The sequence below is a fragment of the Apis laboriosa genome, unplaced genomic scaffold, assembly GCF_014066325.1.
Source record: "Apis laboriosa isolate Shangri-la unplaced genomic scaffold, ASM1406632v1 scaffold112_cov148, whole genome shotgun sequence".
Classification (NCBI taxonomy): Eukaryota; Metazoa; Arthropoda; class Insecta; order Hymenoptera; family Apidae; genus Apis; species Apis laboriosa.
In genome coordinates, this window is record NW_025220865.1 from 1595420 (window position 1) to 1614269 (window position 18850).

Consider the following 18850-nt stretch of genomic DNA (forward strand, 5'->3'; position numbering starts at 1 on the left):
CATCCTATTTTTGTCACGTTTTATTTTCACCGCAAACTTACATTACTTATAACTTAATAAATAAGCTTCGATCGATATTTTTGTATTTCTCTGGCCTCTAGAATCCTCTAAATCTGTTCCAAGAATATATTAACATTCTATATATATAATACAAAAGAATTTCGATTCACTTGTTGAATCAAACCATTTCTATTTCGAATAACTGACGTCGCTTCCAATACAGAGAAATATTTGTCTTCGGGGACAGGATAGAAGATTGGGTACAGAAAATAGGAAATGATCCTCGAGAGGATGAATAGGATTATTGATTGAAATATGCAAAAGCGTATGAATAATATTTAAATATTGATTGATTGTATAATATGAATAATTTCTATTTTTTTTTTTTATAAACTATAATTCAACATTTTGCATTTTGATGAAATGAAAAGTTTTTACATATTATTTTCTCAAGAAATTGGAATAGAAATTTAAATTGTATAAAATATTTGTAAATAAATGAAATTTATTATAATTTAAATTGTATGCAACAAATTTTTCCCCAAAGATTTTTCTGATCAGAATTTCAATCTGAAATTTCATAAAAAAAACGTTATCGATTTCAAAGTTTTGGCTGCAATGTATTTCATGCTACAATAACATGCCTAAGTTATTCTCCTTTCATTTCTATTGGAATTCCTCCATGCACAAATATTTCCATCTTTCCTTCTTATTTGCATCCATAAAACATGAACCGTGTGTTCTCGCCCGATCCAATAGTGCATAAACTTTATTATATTTTTATATTAAACTTTACTTGTTTCTTCGTCACATAATACCTGTTGGAAAGAAAAGAGAATGGAACAGAAACAATGGCGATCGACGAATCGCATCGCGATTGGTTAATGCTTTTCGTTAATAAATCGTTAACAAGATCAAAACGAAAATTTTTGCACAGGAAAAAGTTACTTGAAATCACCTCAGAAATCTCTAGTTGCATTGTTACCTGACTTTTGGAATCTTTAGACTCTGTAGCGATGGGTTTAACTCGCGCAACGTTATAAAATAATGTACAACGATCTTGTGAATCACCGACTTAAATCCATCACTCGAGTCGACTCCCAATATCGTTTGGAGGCTGCTTATGCATGGATAGAAACCTCGATGGTGGACATAACAGAGTAACGAATCTGTCGATACGTCTCTAATTCCCCACGTGCTCGGTTTATTCGAAAGGAGAGACGTTGATCCTTGCATTAATCCGAATCAATTTCACGTTCAGTACGTACGACGTAATGTCAGTTTTGAATATTAATCCGAAACACATTCGTATCGATGCTTGTGTATGTGTGCGTATATAGATAGATTATAACCTTATACGCATAGACGAATAATGCATTCTGTGACGATTTGAGCGAATTCAAAATCGAGGAATATAATAATTTATATTAACGACTGCAGCTGCAGATTGTCAAGGCTTATGAATATAGAACAGTATCCACTTTAGCGTCGAAAGGTCATCCGGTCGAAAGTAAATTTTTAATTTATCCTAAAATGCTGAGAAGTCAGTCTACTATATTTTTTTCAATGAGAAGTGAATCTGAATATTCTCGAGAATAAAATCTTCCGAGGTGTTTCGATTGAAATTGAAAAAATAATCAAAAAAATTCACTTTAAAAAAAAAGTTAAGAATCAAACATCGCTGTAACATTTTTCGATAAGAATTCGAAATATTTTAATTCGATATTTGTCACGATCATACTTATAAAAAAAAAAAATATTCATTTCCAAATATATCCTCAACCAAGAAGGCCAAAGAACCGGCGAATTCGATCAATTACCATTTATCCTCTCAGGCCTGGATCCATTCACGATTAATCCCAGGCAGGAACACAATTCCATCCGGGATTCACCTTCACAGAAACAAAGGTACTCACACGGTGAAATGATAGATGAAGCAGATCCATCCGCCTGGGTGTTCCAGGAACACGTACAGCCTCTCCTGAAACGTCTTCCCCTTCTTGTGGTGGAACACGTACTTGGCCTTGAAGGCCTGGTCGATCGGCAGATAGATCGGGTAATAAGGGTCTGGGACACCTGCTTGGTTCAAACTCGGCGGCTCCACCTCCGCCGCGTTCATATCGTTGTTTATTATGTCGTCCTTGCTCTTCTTCCGCCTGTACTTCCTCTTCATCGGCGTGGGCACCCTCTTGTGGTGCGCCTCGCCGAATCTGGGCGATCGGAACCGCCTGAGGAAGGTGAAACGGCGGCCAGGCGAGGAGGCAGCCTCCTCCATCTGCGCCCCGTTGTCCTCCGTGTCCTCCGTCTCGCTCCCAGGCGTTTTCAGCGCCGCGTCCTCGGACTCGAGGCAGTGCTCCGCGATCAGCTCATCCTCGCTCGCCTGGAGGGCCGCGTACGCGGCCGCGGCGCTCGAACGCTTCTCCGTCAGCCTCGAGCATTGGTCCTTGCTTCGTGGAAGACTCTCGTTGTTCTCACCTGGACAGTTTTTTTTTTTTTCCAACACAATTGGCCCAATTGGCCTGTCTTCCGATTCTCCGTCGCCTCTTTTATTATTATTCTCGACTTTTCTCTCCGCTTTTTTTATTTTCGATTCGTACGATCGAGGAAAGGTATTGACCGAGGGTGTTGATATATTCGAGGGACGCATTTTTCAGAGGAGTAGAGTAGTTAATGGAATAAATGGAATTGAGAGATAATTTATTTAATTTATGTACGAGGCCAAATGTTCGAAGGTTTTTTTGGTAATGAAAATGAAAAATTGAAAAAATTCTCGAAAATCGTCCTGTGAATATATCAACTTGTTAAATCAAGGGAAAGAGTGGTCTATTTAGGCTCTTGGACGAAGCAGTGAGTCTTCTTGAAAAATATAAATTTATAATTTGTATGGGGACAATGCTCGGGATTAAGACGGTTTTGCTCATCACTTTTATTAATTAATATTCATATTCATTATGTAGATTCAGCTTAAATGGTCGGGTACGATCGGGTTTTGTAATTGGCTGCTCACTTTTTTGGAGGAGAAAATTTGCTTATCATCGATTAGATATTTATAACAAAATATCGAAGTATATATAAGTGGTTAATGTTACTAATACGATATTTGTATTAATTAAGAAAGATGCTATGGAATCTTCCTCGACAAGTATATCGATTGATCAACAGACATAGATTTTTGATAAATCATATTCGCGGTGCAATGACGTTGCATCGACAAGAAATTCTATCAACGTCTCTATCCTGCCATATTGGCAGCTCGATGCGGCTTATGCGGTCTGAATTTTGTGACAACAACTAATTTTTTTTCCTTTCGAATAAGTCTGGAAATTTCAAGCTCATCGATCAACATAAATATTTCGAGAAAGAGTCTTTTAATAAAAAATACATATCTCTATTCTCAACAATTTCGATGTAAAATTTTATTTTTTTAATGTCTTCCAACATTTGACTATGGATCACTATTTTCACAAAGAGCAATTATATTCTTTAATTTATTTCATTTCTCTCTCAGTATTCTATTTTATTAACGTGCAATTTCTTGATAGAGAAATTATCACTATATATTCCTAAAATTTAATGTAGTATAAAAAAAAAATTTCGAAACAAAAAACAATATTAATAATTTGTTTCCAATAGGAAACGATCGATACGAAAAACACCTATAAGAAAATAAAGATTCGAGAAAAGATTTCCATAACCTTCGAGAAAAATCATTCTCATCACGCAACATCGTCCTTAAAACATTTTCCACTATAAAAAGCAATTACCCGATAACTTAACGGTGTTATAAACACTTCCTACCTGCTATATAACGACGTACTATAATAAAAAAGAAAGCGTAATGTTTGTGATAAAAAAAAATGAAAAAAACTAAACTATTTTTCATTATAATAAACCATCCAGATCATGCGATGATGAAATATATCGACAACGCTATTATCTTATGGTAAGCCAACGTTTTACGCGAAGCGATAATATTTATAGTCCTTTTTTTTTTTTTAGCCAACTATGGTATTTTCATTGCGGCCTTTGTTTCTTAACAGAGATCGTTATCGAAAGTATGTACCATGTAAGCGCGAACGACTTCAATTTTCCATTACGGGTGGTAAGACAGAGGTGAAACGCTATTTAGATAATGTTTAGATAAAGATATTTCACACGATGCTATGCGCACAATCGATGAAATTTTGTTATCGCGAAAGAAGAGGCGGCACGTGCATCCTTCTTTGCAGGTGTCAGAATTTTATAATTGGTTAACGGAAAAATTGTTGCCATTTTTTATTATAATTTTGTATAAAGAGTAGAATCTTTTGAAATGTAAATTCAAATTTATCATATTTTTAATATGATATTTCATTTTTTTTTTAATCTAGTAAAATTGTTTCAAATGCCAATGGAAAAAAAAATTGAGAATGATTCGCGAAATATATATCAAATTTGAAAGATCTCATTCAAAAGAATAGTATACTATTACTGGAGTTTATTGATGAACAATTAGACAAGTATAAAGAAGTATAAAGAATATGCACTCGAATACCGTGGAAATACAAGACATTTCGCATGCACGATTATGACGTATGTAGCAGGTAGAGATTCTAAAAATAAATGGAAATAGAAATATGAATAGAACAGAGTGACGAAATACTTCGAAAGGATCGATCATTCGTATTTTCTGCATAAAAAAAAACCCAAAATTTTGAATTAAAATCGCGAAAATTCTTTCCTTCTCGTGTAATTAATCAAACAAAGAAATTAAACGGTAAAAAAAAATCTAGCCATTTGTTCTGATAGATAGATAAAGCGGGAATTATTCAGGAATATTTGATCCAAAACCGTCGGATATTTGCAAGTCTAATTAGCAATCTGTGTAATATCTGATCCTATATGACATTTTCTCTCTGTCATTTTTTATTTCTTCTTCTTCTTTCTTTTAATTATAAATTATCTTTCCATAATAAATTCGATAATAGTTTTTCGATGTATTGTAAAATCTTAGATCGAACTCTAGATTTAGAATTATCCAGAGTGTCATAACTCGCGCAAGATTTTTTTATGGCCACGGGTGTAAACGAGGACAACGAAAATGGTTGGGAGATTCGATTATCGACCGCGTACGCGGTGGCTATATTTCTGAGCATCAATTGAAGTAACGAGATTGCTCGATATGTCGTTCCGTGTATATCGGTTCGCTTCTGCACACTGCTTATCCGTCATCGAAGATCGACCGAGTGAATATTGGAAGATGTATATTTCACGACGTGATTTCATTAGTAAGCAAAGATTTTTTTATTACGACAGAAAGTATTTTGTGAAAAAATTAAATAAGAGACGGACGATATATATATATATAGAGAGAGAGGGGGGGGGGGAAGAGAGAGAATCTGGACTAAATGAATTTAATTCTACGAAATTTAAATTTGATATTTTCAAAGTTTAGTTAAATTTGTAAAAATGATGGAATTGAGTGGAATTTAAGTTATTGGAAAAATCTTTTTAGAAATAGTGATTTATTATCGGTATGGAAATAAATAAATAAATAAATGAAATAAAATGTTATATAGTTGGCAATACTAGTTACAAATCACTAGTAATTTTTATAGTAATTTTGGTTCCTAAACAATGGTTCCCAATTGTCGTATGTTATTACGTGTATTAGGTTAATTTTGTGGAAACATTAATTAAAATAAATAAAATTATTGATATTTAATATAAGTCTCGATGAAATGCGAGATAATTATAATACCGATGTTATTTTCTCTGATCTAATGCATTAGCAACAGCTGCTCATGAATATTTCGAAGGATGTTGTATGAAATTGTATTCTATCTTGATCGAGACGAGTAAAAACGATATCAGTAACGAGATGACCTAATAATTTATATAAATGCAGAACAGATTCTAGATACATACATATGGAACATATATTATAACGAATTCTATTTTAAACAGAATTAATTAGGGAATTATTGAAACTTTTATGCATGTTAAACTTTTCGTTAAAAAATAAAATTTAAATTAAATTATTTCATCAAAACTATTGTAACTATATATTACTTTTTCAAACATTTTACAATATTAATGACTTACAAAAAAATTACTTATTGAAAAAAGTTTTCTTGTTTGTTCATTGCATGAAATTGAAGTTTTTGAATAGAATAAAAGAAATGTTTTAATTTAGATATTAAGAATATACCTATTCAAAAAGTGTAAAAACATAAGTTTTTCATTTATTAGAATTAATTCTTTTATTTATTTATTTATTTTTTTTTTAATATAGTAAAGAAACATTTGAATACTTTTCTTTTACTTTTATTCCTTTATAATAATAAAATGATAATTAAAATTAACTCAGTCTGAGGAAAACGAATATGATATTAAATTTCTAATATTTTTGAGGACTTGTTTGATAGAAATTACTAGAAAAGTTTAAAAGATAAAAGTCTAATTATTGAATATTTTTACTAGAAAAATCTTGAATTCTGAGAAAAATATAGTTTTGCTTTTCAATTAGAAAAAAATAATTGATAAATTATTAATTAAAAAAAAATTTAATTAAAAATTATTAATTAATTAAAATAATTGATAAATAATTAATTATAAATTATTAAAATTGATAAATTTTAATAATATTTATCATTGTAAGATATTGATAATAATCTTCTCTATATTATTGAAATAAGTCATACTTTCTTGATATTTTTAATTTTTTAATCAAATATATTTCTTATTTTATAGAAATAAGTTTCATTCTATGTAAACTCTATTTCTCAAACTATATCAATATTTTAGATTTCCATAATACTTAAAAAATTCACTATTATTCATTATTATCTCTATTTCGACCAATGAATTTTTAGATTGATTATTAAAAATTGTCATTAATAACAATTAAAATAATTCAAAAATTTTTTGCCATTCAAATGAATCTTTTATAAAATCAAAATTGAATTATAGTATATCATGAGAATTCAGAAGTACTAATTGTTGAATGATTAATGTATCAATATAATATTTAATTCCAAAACCTCCTATTATCATTTATTATGATATTATTTATCATTATTGCACAATATTTCAAAATCTAAATTTATGCAAAATCAAATTGCTAAATAATAATGATGTCATTCATCTTATCAAATTCCTATGTATAATCATAAAAAATTGTAATTAAAGCTAATGTCATCGAATCAACTTAATCTTTTATCTTTCTTTTATTCTATACAAATGATAAAAAAATTTTATTAAAACTTCATATTTCTTTGCAAAAGACTATATAAATTTAAAAAAATTTCGATATTTACAACAAACATGAAAATTGAATATTGAATTTATTTTTAAAAATTCTTCAATAATATTTTTCAATAATAAAAAAATTTTCTTAAATAATTCAAATATTTAAATATATGTATACATTTATCTATATATAAAAATATGTTGAACAGAGCTTTCTAACGAGCACAATTATATAAGAAAAAATCGTAAAAAACCTTTCCGTGGTTTTCTTCTTTAGCCGCCCAACATTATTTCCAAGATAAAAAACCACTTGGGATTTAGATCCAAAGGTCACGTCCGCCTACACACTAATTATATACGATAGTAAAAAGAGTCTGAATCCTTGATTGAATTCCATCAATCTCCAAAAAATCAGCAATATTCGAAACACAAATATAAAATTATCTTATTTGCGAATGAAAACAAAATTTGTAACCTTAAATTCATTTTCCATTCAATACATGTTATTAAATCAAATAACGTCAAAAATTTATATGTAACAAACTATTAAACATAACATTAAATAATGATAACTAATATAATCAAAAATATAATACAAGATAAAGCAAAAACGAAAAATAATACCCTTCCTTGATAGAAACGTACAACTAATTAAATATAATATTCGAGTTCGGGTCGAATCGGGAAAATTCGGGCAAATTCGGATATTCTCGCAATCTTGGATGCCAAACTTCACATAGTTAATGCTTCGAGTCGTATCGAATCGGAAAAACTCGATTTAGAATATCGATTTTTATTGAATATACAATTTAATAATTATTTCGGATCAATTCGAAAGTAATCGAAGATAGAAGTATGCGACCAATATTTAGAGCATTTGGAATGAGTATACTATGCATACAATATAAAATATTTGATTCTAATTATTAATAAACATTAAAATATCGTGCGATTAATTTGATAAACTTTGAAGTTTTTTCTCTTGGATTTTTATTACCATAGCGCTTACATCATTTATTCGGTTAAACTAGGTTCGTGGTTACAGTTGTCCAACAAGAAGATTGGTGCATGGATCGAAATAAAAAGTTGCGCACGGTTCACGTGGACGTTAGATACCTGTACACGCTACACCGATAAATTGCTTCGAATTATCTGCACGCTCATCACTAGCACTTCCTCTCTTCGTCGAGCAGCGACCGTCTCTATAGTGTATGCAGATAAATTCTAACGATTACATGCAATTTCTCTGCGACATTAACGAACGAAGAATCGGAAGTTCAAACGTACTATATAGCGGATTGTGAGATATTCATCGAGAACCAGTCTGTCTAGAACGAAACCGATTTGCTGCTGCTTTTGAAGAAAGAAGAAAAAGAATGAAAAAGATCAGAAAGGAAGCAATTCTCTTCTTTTCTTTCCTTCCCAGTTTTATCGATATTTTCAACGATTGGTCGTTGACATTTCTAACCTAAATTTTCAATTTTAACGATCTTATAAAATCTATTATATAATTTTTCCGTAAAAATGATGTAATTTGCAAAAATCTAAATCTATTGAAAATTTATATTTTTGGAAATATCATTAATGGAATCTATTTCTATTCCAATTCTTAATACATTCGATAACATCATTCATCTCACAAATTTAAAATTCGACTTAGTTTTCAAGAAAACTTTTTCATTTCGATCTTTGAAATTTTAGAATATTTTCGGCATAATTTAGTTAGTCTGAAAATTCTGTAAACAACTTTAATTATGGAACATTGCACGAAGACATATTGAAATCTTCAAAAAGGATTCCAATCGATATAAAGATTAAATCAACAATCGAAATCGAAAAATTTGCAATTAAAATGCAAGCATGAAAGCATATAACATGCTTTCCACACGAGGAAAAATATGAACAGTAAGACTAACTAGAAATGTAGTACTCAGGAAAGTAAGAAATGTTGACAAGGTAAGTGTAAATATTAACGCAACCATCCGCTTATTCACATGGGTGAAGATTATCCACACCTGTGAATTTATTCGCTATCTTGTACGGATTATAGGGACATGGTGGAAAGGTCAATGACGTCCATACTCGTGATCAATAATATAATAATTACGTTCTGATCTAGATTATATCCCTGAACAATGCGGCGTATTATCCTTGATGGCGTTCTAAGCAATGAAACTATCGTGTTATTCATATATACGTGTTCATTCATCTATATTATAGAAGAAGAAGAAAATATTGTTAAATTTCTAATTTGAATGTAAGTTTAATATATATAACTTTAATTATACGTATATATTACAACATTTATAAACAATATAAACAATATAATATGCAATATTTAAAAATTAGGTTCGATCAAATGCAGATTCAATTCAAATAATTATACTTACTCAAGAAGTTAGTAAATTCTCTGTTTCGAGCAACGAATATAAGAATATAATTTTACACACTACAAGTAAAAAAGGATCGAAATTCTCTCTATGAAAGAGACAGTATAATTAACGAAGGTAGATAAATTCTCTTTTTCAAATTACGATATAAATACAACTATAAAAAACTGAAAATTATCTAAATACCCCAAGAAATTTTTTTTACATAATAATTCCATTTTAATTCTCCAGACAATGAATTTCATGGATTCTTCGAACAAACATTTCAACCAGCGGACGGAAGTCTTGCGTTAAACCCAACGTTAAACCATGAATACGAATAATTCAAGTTCCCAGCATCAACTGCAGGCAAATAAAGGTGAACAACATCTTGAAGAGAGAGAAAGATAGTTAGACACACAAAGAGCATTAGGAATGAATGTAATTGTAGTTCACAGAGGCGAATTTTCGTAGAAGAACTAATTAGACTATGTTACCAGCACAAACGTCTAATTTGAACCGAAACTTTCTCTTGCATAGTGCACACGCTTAATGGTCAGAATATTTTTTCAAGAATTTTAGAATATCAATTTCCAATTAATAAAGTATTATCAAATGTTATAAACTATAATTAAATTGTTGAATATTCAGAATATGAAGATATTTGTAAGATTATAATTTTGTAATGAAAGAGTGTGTAAATTTGTCTATATAAACTTTTATTATATCTCTAACTGGAAGTGATTATAGCGAGATTCGATATATTTTTTTTCATTGGACTATGAAAATATCGAATAAAGAAAGATGATAATAAAGAAAACGCAAATTTTTCTTTTTTCGAAATCATTATATTGAAAGAAAAATTAGAAAGAAATGTATTCTTTATTGTTTAAACGAAGAATAATTTCTTATAAAGTGAAAGTACATTGTTCACTGCATTAACCTAATTTGGAAATGTTTTACCGCAACGTATCGGGATTCCTACAGCTTTGTAATTTAATTAAATGCGAATATATATTATACTTTTGAAATGTAATTACAAATAATACTTGTAGAAATCATTCGACAATAAACAACAAACATTTTATTCATTTATCGTATAATTCATTCATTTATCGATAAATATTTCAAATATTCAAATATTTTAATTAAAAAAAAAAAGAAAGAAAAAATTCAGATATATCATTGAATTACGTGTAAAATTCTTCATGAAAGAAGAATTTGTAAGATAAAAGAGATGTCTATAATATTATTGATTGTAAATAAATATAACTCTCTTGATTCGTGTATCAAGGAAAGCTTTCTAACCTCCCATGACGAATCGTCAAATCGAGAATCGAGGATCAACATCGTGTTTCATTCACTGAGTAACGAGAAAGTATGCATTCTTTAGTTTATCTAACGAGGGAACATCTCTTTGTTCTTGTTTATTTTTAATCTAATAATAAGAATAGAATATTTTTATCGAGAAAAAATATTCTTCTTCCACAAATTTCTCCTAAAAAATGTAATCGAAAATTATAGCAATCTGGCAAAGAATAATTTAAAATTGTTGCATTCTATTTTATCACATAATTTTCCTCAAATCTTTTTTTTTGTATCATAAATTATATCATAATTCACAAAATAAAACCAATATATATTTGAAAAATACTTGTTTTCCTTCACTTCCATGAATTATTTGAAATATAACGAAACACCTAAAAACAAAACTATTATTACACATGCTCGTGAAAATTCCTTTTTTTTTTTAAGAAAAAGATTAATCTTTGCAACTTTCAAACTTCGAGTATAATATCAAGTAAGAAGCTAAAAATCACCTTGTTTCCTAGTTTCCAACATCAGCTGTGAAACGAAAGCCGACTAAAAGCCATCAGAGGGCTTAACTTAACTTTCAAACTGCGCTTCATATCCTTTGATATTTCGATTCATATTTTTTTTTTAATATTACTACAATCTTTAACATAAAATATTCGATTATCTCTTAAACACAAGTACTAAAAATAGTGTATAGGAAATGTGTTCTCAAAGTCGGTCAAACTGTGCTCACGTATCCTATTTGCGGAAGATAGAAATTCACGCATGCGTGTTTTGATCGTGTTGTCACGCTCTCTGGTCCAAACTAACGAGACACGAGCATTTCGTTTTCGAACTATTCAAACTTGAATTATTCCATTGGTTATCGTTAATTGTTGAAAAAGTTGCGCGTGTATTGTATTATTAATGCTTTCAAAAAAAATTAAATTTGAAATGGATATTCTTATAATTTTAAGAAATATCACGAATCATATCATAGGTATTTATTATTTTGAATCAAAATTATTTTATCTCGATACAACTTTCATATTAATTGTAATATTATTTCCATTTTAATGCACAAGCATATAATATTATGAAACAACGTTCGAATATTAATATATTGGAGGTAGAATGCGTAATGTAAAATTTAATTACAATCAACAAAGATTATACATAAAAACGAGCACGTAATACAACACGTGAAAATAATCTCTAAGGTGAAATGTTTCTTTGCATGATGCTTAATAGTTTTGGAATATTTTTTTAGCTACTTTGAAAACGCAGTTAATGGGACTTTTACAATTCCTCTTTGAGAGCTTTGCGAGACTCCTTTGTGTTTTAAATTTCCAGACTTCGCGTGAAACTTACCAACGTAATTTAATTCTTTGTAAACGAGGCATTAGATTTAGTTTCAAAGTAATCGTAAGCGACAAAATTTCAGTGCTTCTAAATATAACGAAAAATATAATGAAAGATTTTCAAATTGGAAATTTACATGGTACGTAAATAAAAAAATAAATTTAAAAATCTATTCTTTTATTTTGTACTTTTTTAATTTTATTTGAATCTAATCTGATTGATAATAGTCGTTCGTAACCTAAAAATTTTCATCACTGATTATCAATAAACAAAAAATACTTTCATTCGATATTATAATTGATTATAAAAATTTCATATATTATTTTAGAAGGAAATTTATTTAATATACATATCTCGTTTTCTAAATAATTTCATGATTCTAGTGACTTGTTTTAAATCATTCGATAATTTATAACTACGATTCCTGATCCAAAACAAAATTTCCATCACCCAACCAAAAAACAAAAATCTATATAATTCCAGTAAATAGATTCAGAATCATTCGATGATGATTTCTAATATAAAAAAAAGAAACTATTTCCACAATTCCAGCGACCATTTTAAGAAATATTACCCGATCATTTCTTAATCGCGATCTCTAACCTAAAAATTTTTGATCATCTCGAAGAAAAGTTGCTAAAAACCTATATCCCCAGTTTTTTTGTTCCAGTGAGCAGCCAAGAATCAGCCGATCGTCACGAAAGCCGATATCCACGAAAGATAAATAACAAGATTGCCCCCCAATTAATTCAAGTATACCTGAATGCGTGCACTTCTTATGATTTTGATGACCTTGGCAGTTGACATGGTGCTCGTGAGAATGGTGCGTGGAATGATACTGCTGGCGTTGCTGTTGCTGGTGCTGGCTGATCGGCGACTTAAGCACGCTCAGCACCAGGTCCTCGTGAGACGGCACGATCCTCGTGAGCTGCCTGCTCTGCCTGAATAATGTCTCCTGCTCCCCACGGTTCATCCTGCATCCAAGTCGTCGACGTTGCAGATAAAATCCCGGATACCATTCGTGTCTCCCTCGACCCGGACCGCTACCTAGCATAACAGCGTGCAGCATCCCGAGGCTCTCTTGCAACTCCAACTTCCATTCACCTGACCCACCACCGTCGGAAGATTTTCCCTTCTGTTCATGGTCGTCTCAGGATCTACGATCACTATTTTCTCTCTCTCTCTCTTTTTCTTCTTTCTTTTTCGATCACACGATTTTTATATTTTAAGACAAAGATTAAAGAAGTCTATCTTATTAATATATCTTCTCAAAGATGAAACGAAGATTTTGATTATTGATTGATATATTGGAGATATTATTTATTATTGTTTATATTGGATATCGTTTCCTTTGTTTTTGATGAAGTTATTTAAGGAATAGGTTAGGATTTCAGATTTTTTTTTTTTATGGTTTATCGATTCGAGAAAGGATGTTTCTTGGATAAGACACTTGATTTGTGAAATGTAAACGATATTTGGATATTGAAAATGTTCTTTCTGGTATAGTTTAATTATAATTTAAAGAGAAAAGAAAGTGATGGGTTTTTAGGATCTTGGCGAAATCGGAAAACTGTTCGACGATACTATTTCACTTTCTTTCGAACTTGTTCACAATTCACAACTTTTTAAAATATATTTATTGTTCTTGAATTCGGACGCTATTTAAACACTGGTGACATTCTGTTTCTGATGCACTTCTAATTTCTTCTTTTTTTTAACAGCCAAGTTCAAGTTTAATATCGTATCATAAACGAGTTTTTGGGACACTATCACTGTCCACGAGCATCGAGGACTGTATTCTTCGACGATCTTCCGTGAAATTCTCGTTGACCATACTTTCGTAAATTCAAATTTACGAGTTATCACATTCACGAGTTCATTAGTTCTAATTTTTTCCATAAAGGGATTCATGAAAAAGTGTTTTTAACGATTCCAAAAATTCAAATTCTTGAAAAAAATAAAAATAAAAAAAAAATTAAATCTCTCTCTTCACAACTTACACATCCGATCGTGTTAATCTCCAATTTTCTTTATGCAAATCTATCCACGATTAACGAAAAAACCGGAAGATCAATCTTCACAAAACATGATTTCTGCTTGTAATTCAGATTGCAATCTCGAACTATAAATTATGAACGTTTACGATCTCTTTCTTTCTAGTGTATATGAAACGATTCTGCGCTATTTCTTTTCCCTCCTTTCTCTTGTCGAAATCAAATTTCTTTTGTCACGCGAGTCTGTTCCTCCGTGATACGCTTTGGTGATTAGTTCCAAAATTTTGACCAATCCAGAATTTGACGAACTCTTCAACATCCACAATCTTCAATTTCAATAATTATTCACAAATTCGAAATAAAAAATTCCTGCATCGAAGAATTCCACAATGTTGTGACACAAATCTGAATAAAAAAATCTCCAGAATTCGAAGAATTTTTCAACATCTACGACATCTTGTAATGTAAAATTTACAAACTTCGAATCTCTATAAAATTTAAAACGATTAATTGAAAATTGTAATTATCCACGGATCCAAAGCAAGAGAGGCGTTGAGAGTTCAAAAAATTCTTCCATAATTAATTTTCACAATTATCACAGAACAATTATTATATTCGCACATCCAAAAATCATCTTCCGTTCCAGAATTCGAATTCGAAGTTCTATCAGCTTCGAATTAAATTGATGATAAAAGCGTCAATAAAAATATCGTCAACAATTTTCTGTGGTGGTTTTATTGAAGAAAAGAAAAAAAAAAATCGGATTCCTCCTTCAGAAAGTCAAGAGGGGGGGCAAGATCCTTTCTCCCTTTCGACGTCTTTCTCCAGTTCGACGTCAGGCTCAACGTCGTGGCTCACCTCGAGACTCTTTTAAAGGGATTACACCTCTTGCTTTTCCACGCCAGCCACGTCGACGAGATTGGCATTCTCGACGAGTCTTGGATCCTTTCGTCGATCGCCGCGACACGAGCACGCGGCATTGGACAGCCAGCATTCGTCCCACGAATGGTGGACAACGGCCGGCCCCAAGGGTTTCCTCTCTCTTATATCTTCTCTTCCAAACACTCGCGAGCGATCACGCTCGCTCGAAATATCCTTCTCCAATCACTCGATATACTTTTTATTATTATTATTATTATTATTATTATTATTATTATTATTATTATTATTATTATTATTTAATCGTTGTCGATATAACATAACCTTAATTGGAGGAAGATTCAAAGTTTGTCAGAAGTGGGGAAAAGTGAATGATTTAACACATTTGTTGAGGAAAATTCGTGGCAATTCGAAGGCTTTCAGAGAGAAAAGAAATTCGTTCGTCGAATTTTTTAATTGGTTCAGTTTTACACGATCCAACGTGTTGACAAAAATTACGAAAATTTAGGAATCTCTCTTCTTTGCTAATCGCTTTGGTGATCCACCTGTCGTTTTGTGTAACATATTTAACACCCGTTTCGACGAAAATTTAGACGACAACGGGAGGGACTACAAAAATTCTTCGCTAACAAACTTTTTAACGATCCACTCGTTATCCTCTCGAACAATTTTTCGAAGGTTTCAAAAATGTACGAAAAAGTATCTCTTTTCCTCGATATTCTTCCCTGAATAGCATCCTTCGTTTCAACAGACAGAAGTCGAGGAGGAATCACGCGTGTAACGTGTGTTTACGCGTTCAGTGAAATGTTCACGTAATAACCTCTTGATGCCTCTTTGATCTTTCCCAGAAGAGAACAGAATTCAACCTTCTTCTCGTGAATCTTTCGAACGCGATATTCCTTCCATTTCTTCTCACTCCACCCACTCGAGCAAACCTTCCACGATCCCCCTCCTCTCCTTACTTTCCTTTCCTTATTTCCTTCAATCTCTGACGCTGTGACGAGAGATTGTTTCAGGATACGGTTCTTCCTTTTCTTTTCTCTCTCTCTCTCTCAGACTCGGTTTCCCCAACCGGAAAAGAATTTCATTCGGATTCACGGAATAAAACACCGGATGTTGCCGGTTACATAGAGCGATCCAATAAGGCGACCGACGATCCCTCTTCACTCGATCACTCTTCCCTCCCCTCCACTGTTTAACGACCGGATTACATTTCACGGAATCCCGCCCCCCGACCGATAAAATTTTAATCGAAAGTTCCCGCCGGGGGAGCGAGCTTTTGTCTGTCCTCTGACATTTAAAAAATACGAGGACAACCTATTATTTCGTTGCAATCTCGAGCTTTCTAAACGCGGGGATTCAATTTTTCCCACCCCTTCCTCTCTTCCTTTTCTTTTTCTTTTTCTCTCTTCCTCTCTCTCTCTCTCTCTCTCTCTCTCTCTCTCTCTCTCTCTCTCTCTCTTTCCAAAGGCACCGATCAAAGGTTGGCGAAAAAATTCTTGGCGATGAATCCAGAAGTCGAGTTCGATGAGGTAAGGATTTCGAGGATTGTTAAGGTTCTTTTTTTTTTTTTTTTTTTTGAGGAAAGGGGGGATTACAAGCTCGTGGATTCTTCGTGGATATTTTCCCCAGATCCTTACGAGAGAGGAGATCCTTTAATCAGTATCTTTTTCTTTCAGATCCCACTTGAAAATCCAGTGCAATCTCTTGGACGAAATATAACGATATATAATAATCAGGATTAATTTTCCTCCCCTTTGTGTTGCCGAATTGAAAACAGGAAGAGAAAAGGGAAGGAAGGAAGGAAGAGAGAGGAAAGAACTCGAGGTCGATTTTCACGTACGTGCAATCACGCGCACGCACGTACACACGTGTCCCACGCACTCACTCTAATACGGAAGCACAAGAGAGGGGAGGGGGGGAGGCTCGACAAATGGTTCCTCGAGGGTTTGGCGACTGTTTGATCACGCAATCGCAACGCGCGGGGGATGATGCACGAGGTCGCGTGGCGGAGGTCGAAGACGCGTAATGTGCTCAGGACGACAGCCCGCAACCAACTGTGGCTCTTGGCCACCCTGTAGTTCCGCCACCCCCGAACAGGGGTGGCTCTCGGCGCTTGCACGCCGCGCACCGTTTACCCAAACCGTGAAAAATGTTTCCGTCTGGCTTCACCCATTGACGAACACGAGGTATCTAGCGTATCAATTTATTTTTCTAATTTCGAATAATTTTCTTCTTCTTCTTCTTATTCTTCTTTTTTTCAGTTCGAATAATTCTAAGAAAATTTCATACTTGTTTTTGTTTTTAGGATTTAGAGGGCTGGAAGAGATGTAAAAATGAGTAATTGAAGTTTAATGATGAAGAGAAAAAGTAATTTAAGAGTGTAAGGAGAGGATGATCGCACTTTAATTGGAATTGGTTTTAATTTGATAAATAGGCTTCAACTGAATATTTCTGATATACCAAAAACTTTGTTTTATATCAGTGAATTATAAATGCAAATTTGTAATATATATTATGAGGTTAATGAAGATATTTGTGATAATAATTGTTATACAAAAGAATTTCTTAAATATCGTATAATCTGTATATCGTATGTAGATTATATTATAGATTATATCGTTTTATATTTTTATATTGATATTTGAGTACTTCTTCGAAAAAAACCAGAAATATAGTATATATTTACGTATCAATCGAATGAGATTCAGAGTTCAGTGTTACAAGACTTTGTGTTACAAAAAGTTTGAAAAAGTTTCTAAAGAAAATTCTTGAAACTTTTATCAAAAGATAATAAAAAATGCAAAAAAAGGGATCTTTCCTTTCAAAGTCAAGAGGATGAAAAATTCTTTCCTTTGAAAGTGAACAAAAAAAATATCTTAATGCCTCGTTTTTTCTTGCTCTTGCATCTCTTTACAGAGATTCGAAAAATAAATCGGAAAAACTTTTTTTTTTTATTTGATTGAGTCGAGTAAATAAATTTTCAGAGGCGTCTCCTATTAATGTCGCCTGTCTGCTTAAAGTCAGACGTACCGTACATTCGTGTCAGTCAACCGTAATTAAATGATCCCTTGGTCCAGATGTCCACTCTCCTCCACGTGGGTGTTTAGTTCTTGCTCCAATTAACGAGAGAACAATAATTTAAATCGTTATCAAGGAAATGTCGAAAATGTGTTATTTTAATTTTTATATATTATTTTTTTTCTGATTATGTAAAATAACGTAATTGTACTAAATAAAGGTGTGATTTGTAAAGAGTGTTTTAGATATTCATATTTTTCCATGTTACATTTATTTTTCAATAAAAATAAATTATCGTGCGTTTAAATTTCTCATAAATACACAAATACAAAAGGTGTGATAACATTTTCTTGCAAGTATTTACGTGGAATTATAACATTTGTACAGGTGATCCGTGAAACTGGAATTTCTGCAGGCTTCAGCTGGATTAAATGGTTTGCAATTCATTAAAAGTACAAATCCTGTACCCCGATTACATTACATTTCCTCGATTCATTTAAGGATTATAATATTTATGAAGAATTTCTTACTTCTTATTTCCATCGAATCTATAATTGTAACCTTTAATCTTCTGCCAAACTATATTTTTTTTAACTAAAATTTCCTTCGATTTCTTCTTAATACTATTATAAACAATGCTTTTGTTGCAGATCATCGAGGAAAAAATACTTTAGCATCAAAACATAAAAAAATTCTTCC

At 31.8% G+C, this 18850-nt stretch overlaps 1 protein-coding gene across 17 annotated transcripts in view; it reads right to left on the minus strand.

Moving 5' to 3' along the window:
* The window catches only part of LOC122714678 (potassium voltage-gated channel subfamily KQT member 1), a 123997-nt gene that overhangs the window by 50690 nt on the left and 54457 nt on the right, over positions 1 to 18850 (minus strand). For 7 of the 17 annotated variants that reach the window (XM_043936278.1, XM_043936271.1, XM_043936263.1 and 4 more), the window contains exons 1-2: positions 13017 to 13326; positions 1917 to 2475 (exon numbers count right to left, since the gene is read on the minus strand). The exons of the other annotated variants lie outside the window; for them this stretch is intronic. In XM_043936278.1, the coding sequence (XP_043792213.1) occupies positions 1917 to 2475; positions 13017 to 13326 (869 nt within the window). Of the gene's footprint in view, positions 1 to 1916; positions 2476 to 13016; positions 13327 to 18850 lie in introns of those variants that run through there. 17 annotated transcript variants of the gene reach the window in all.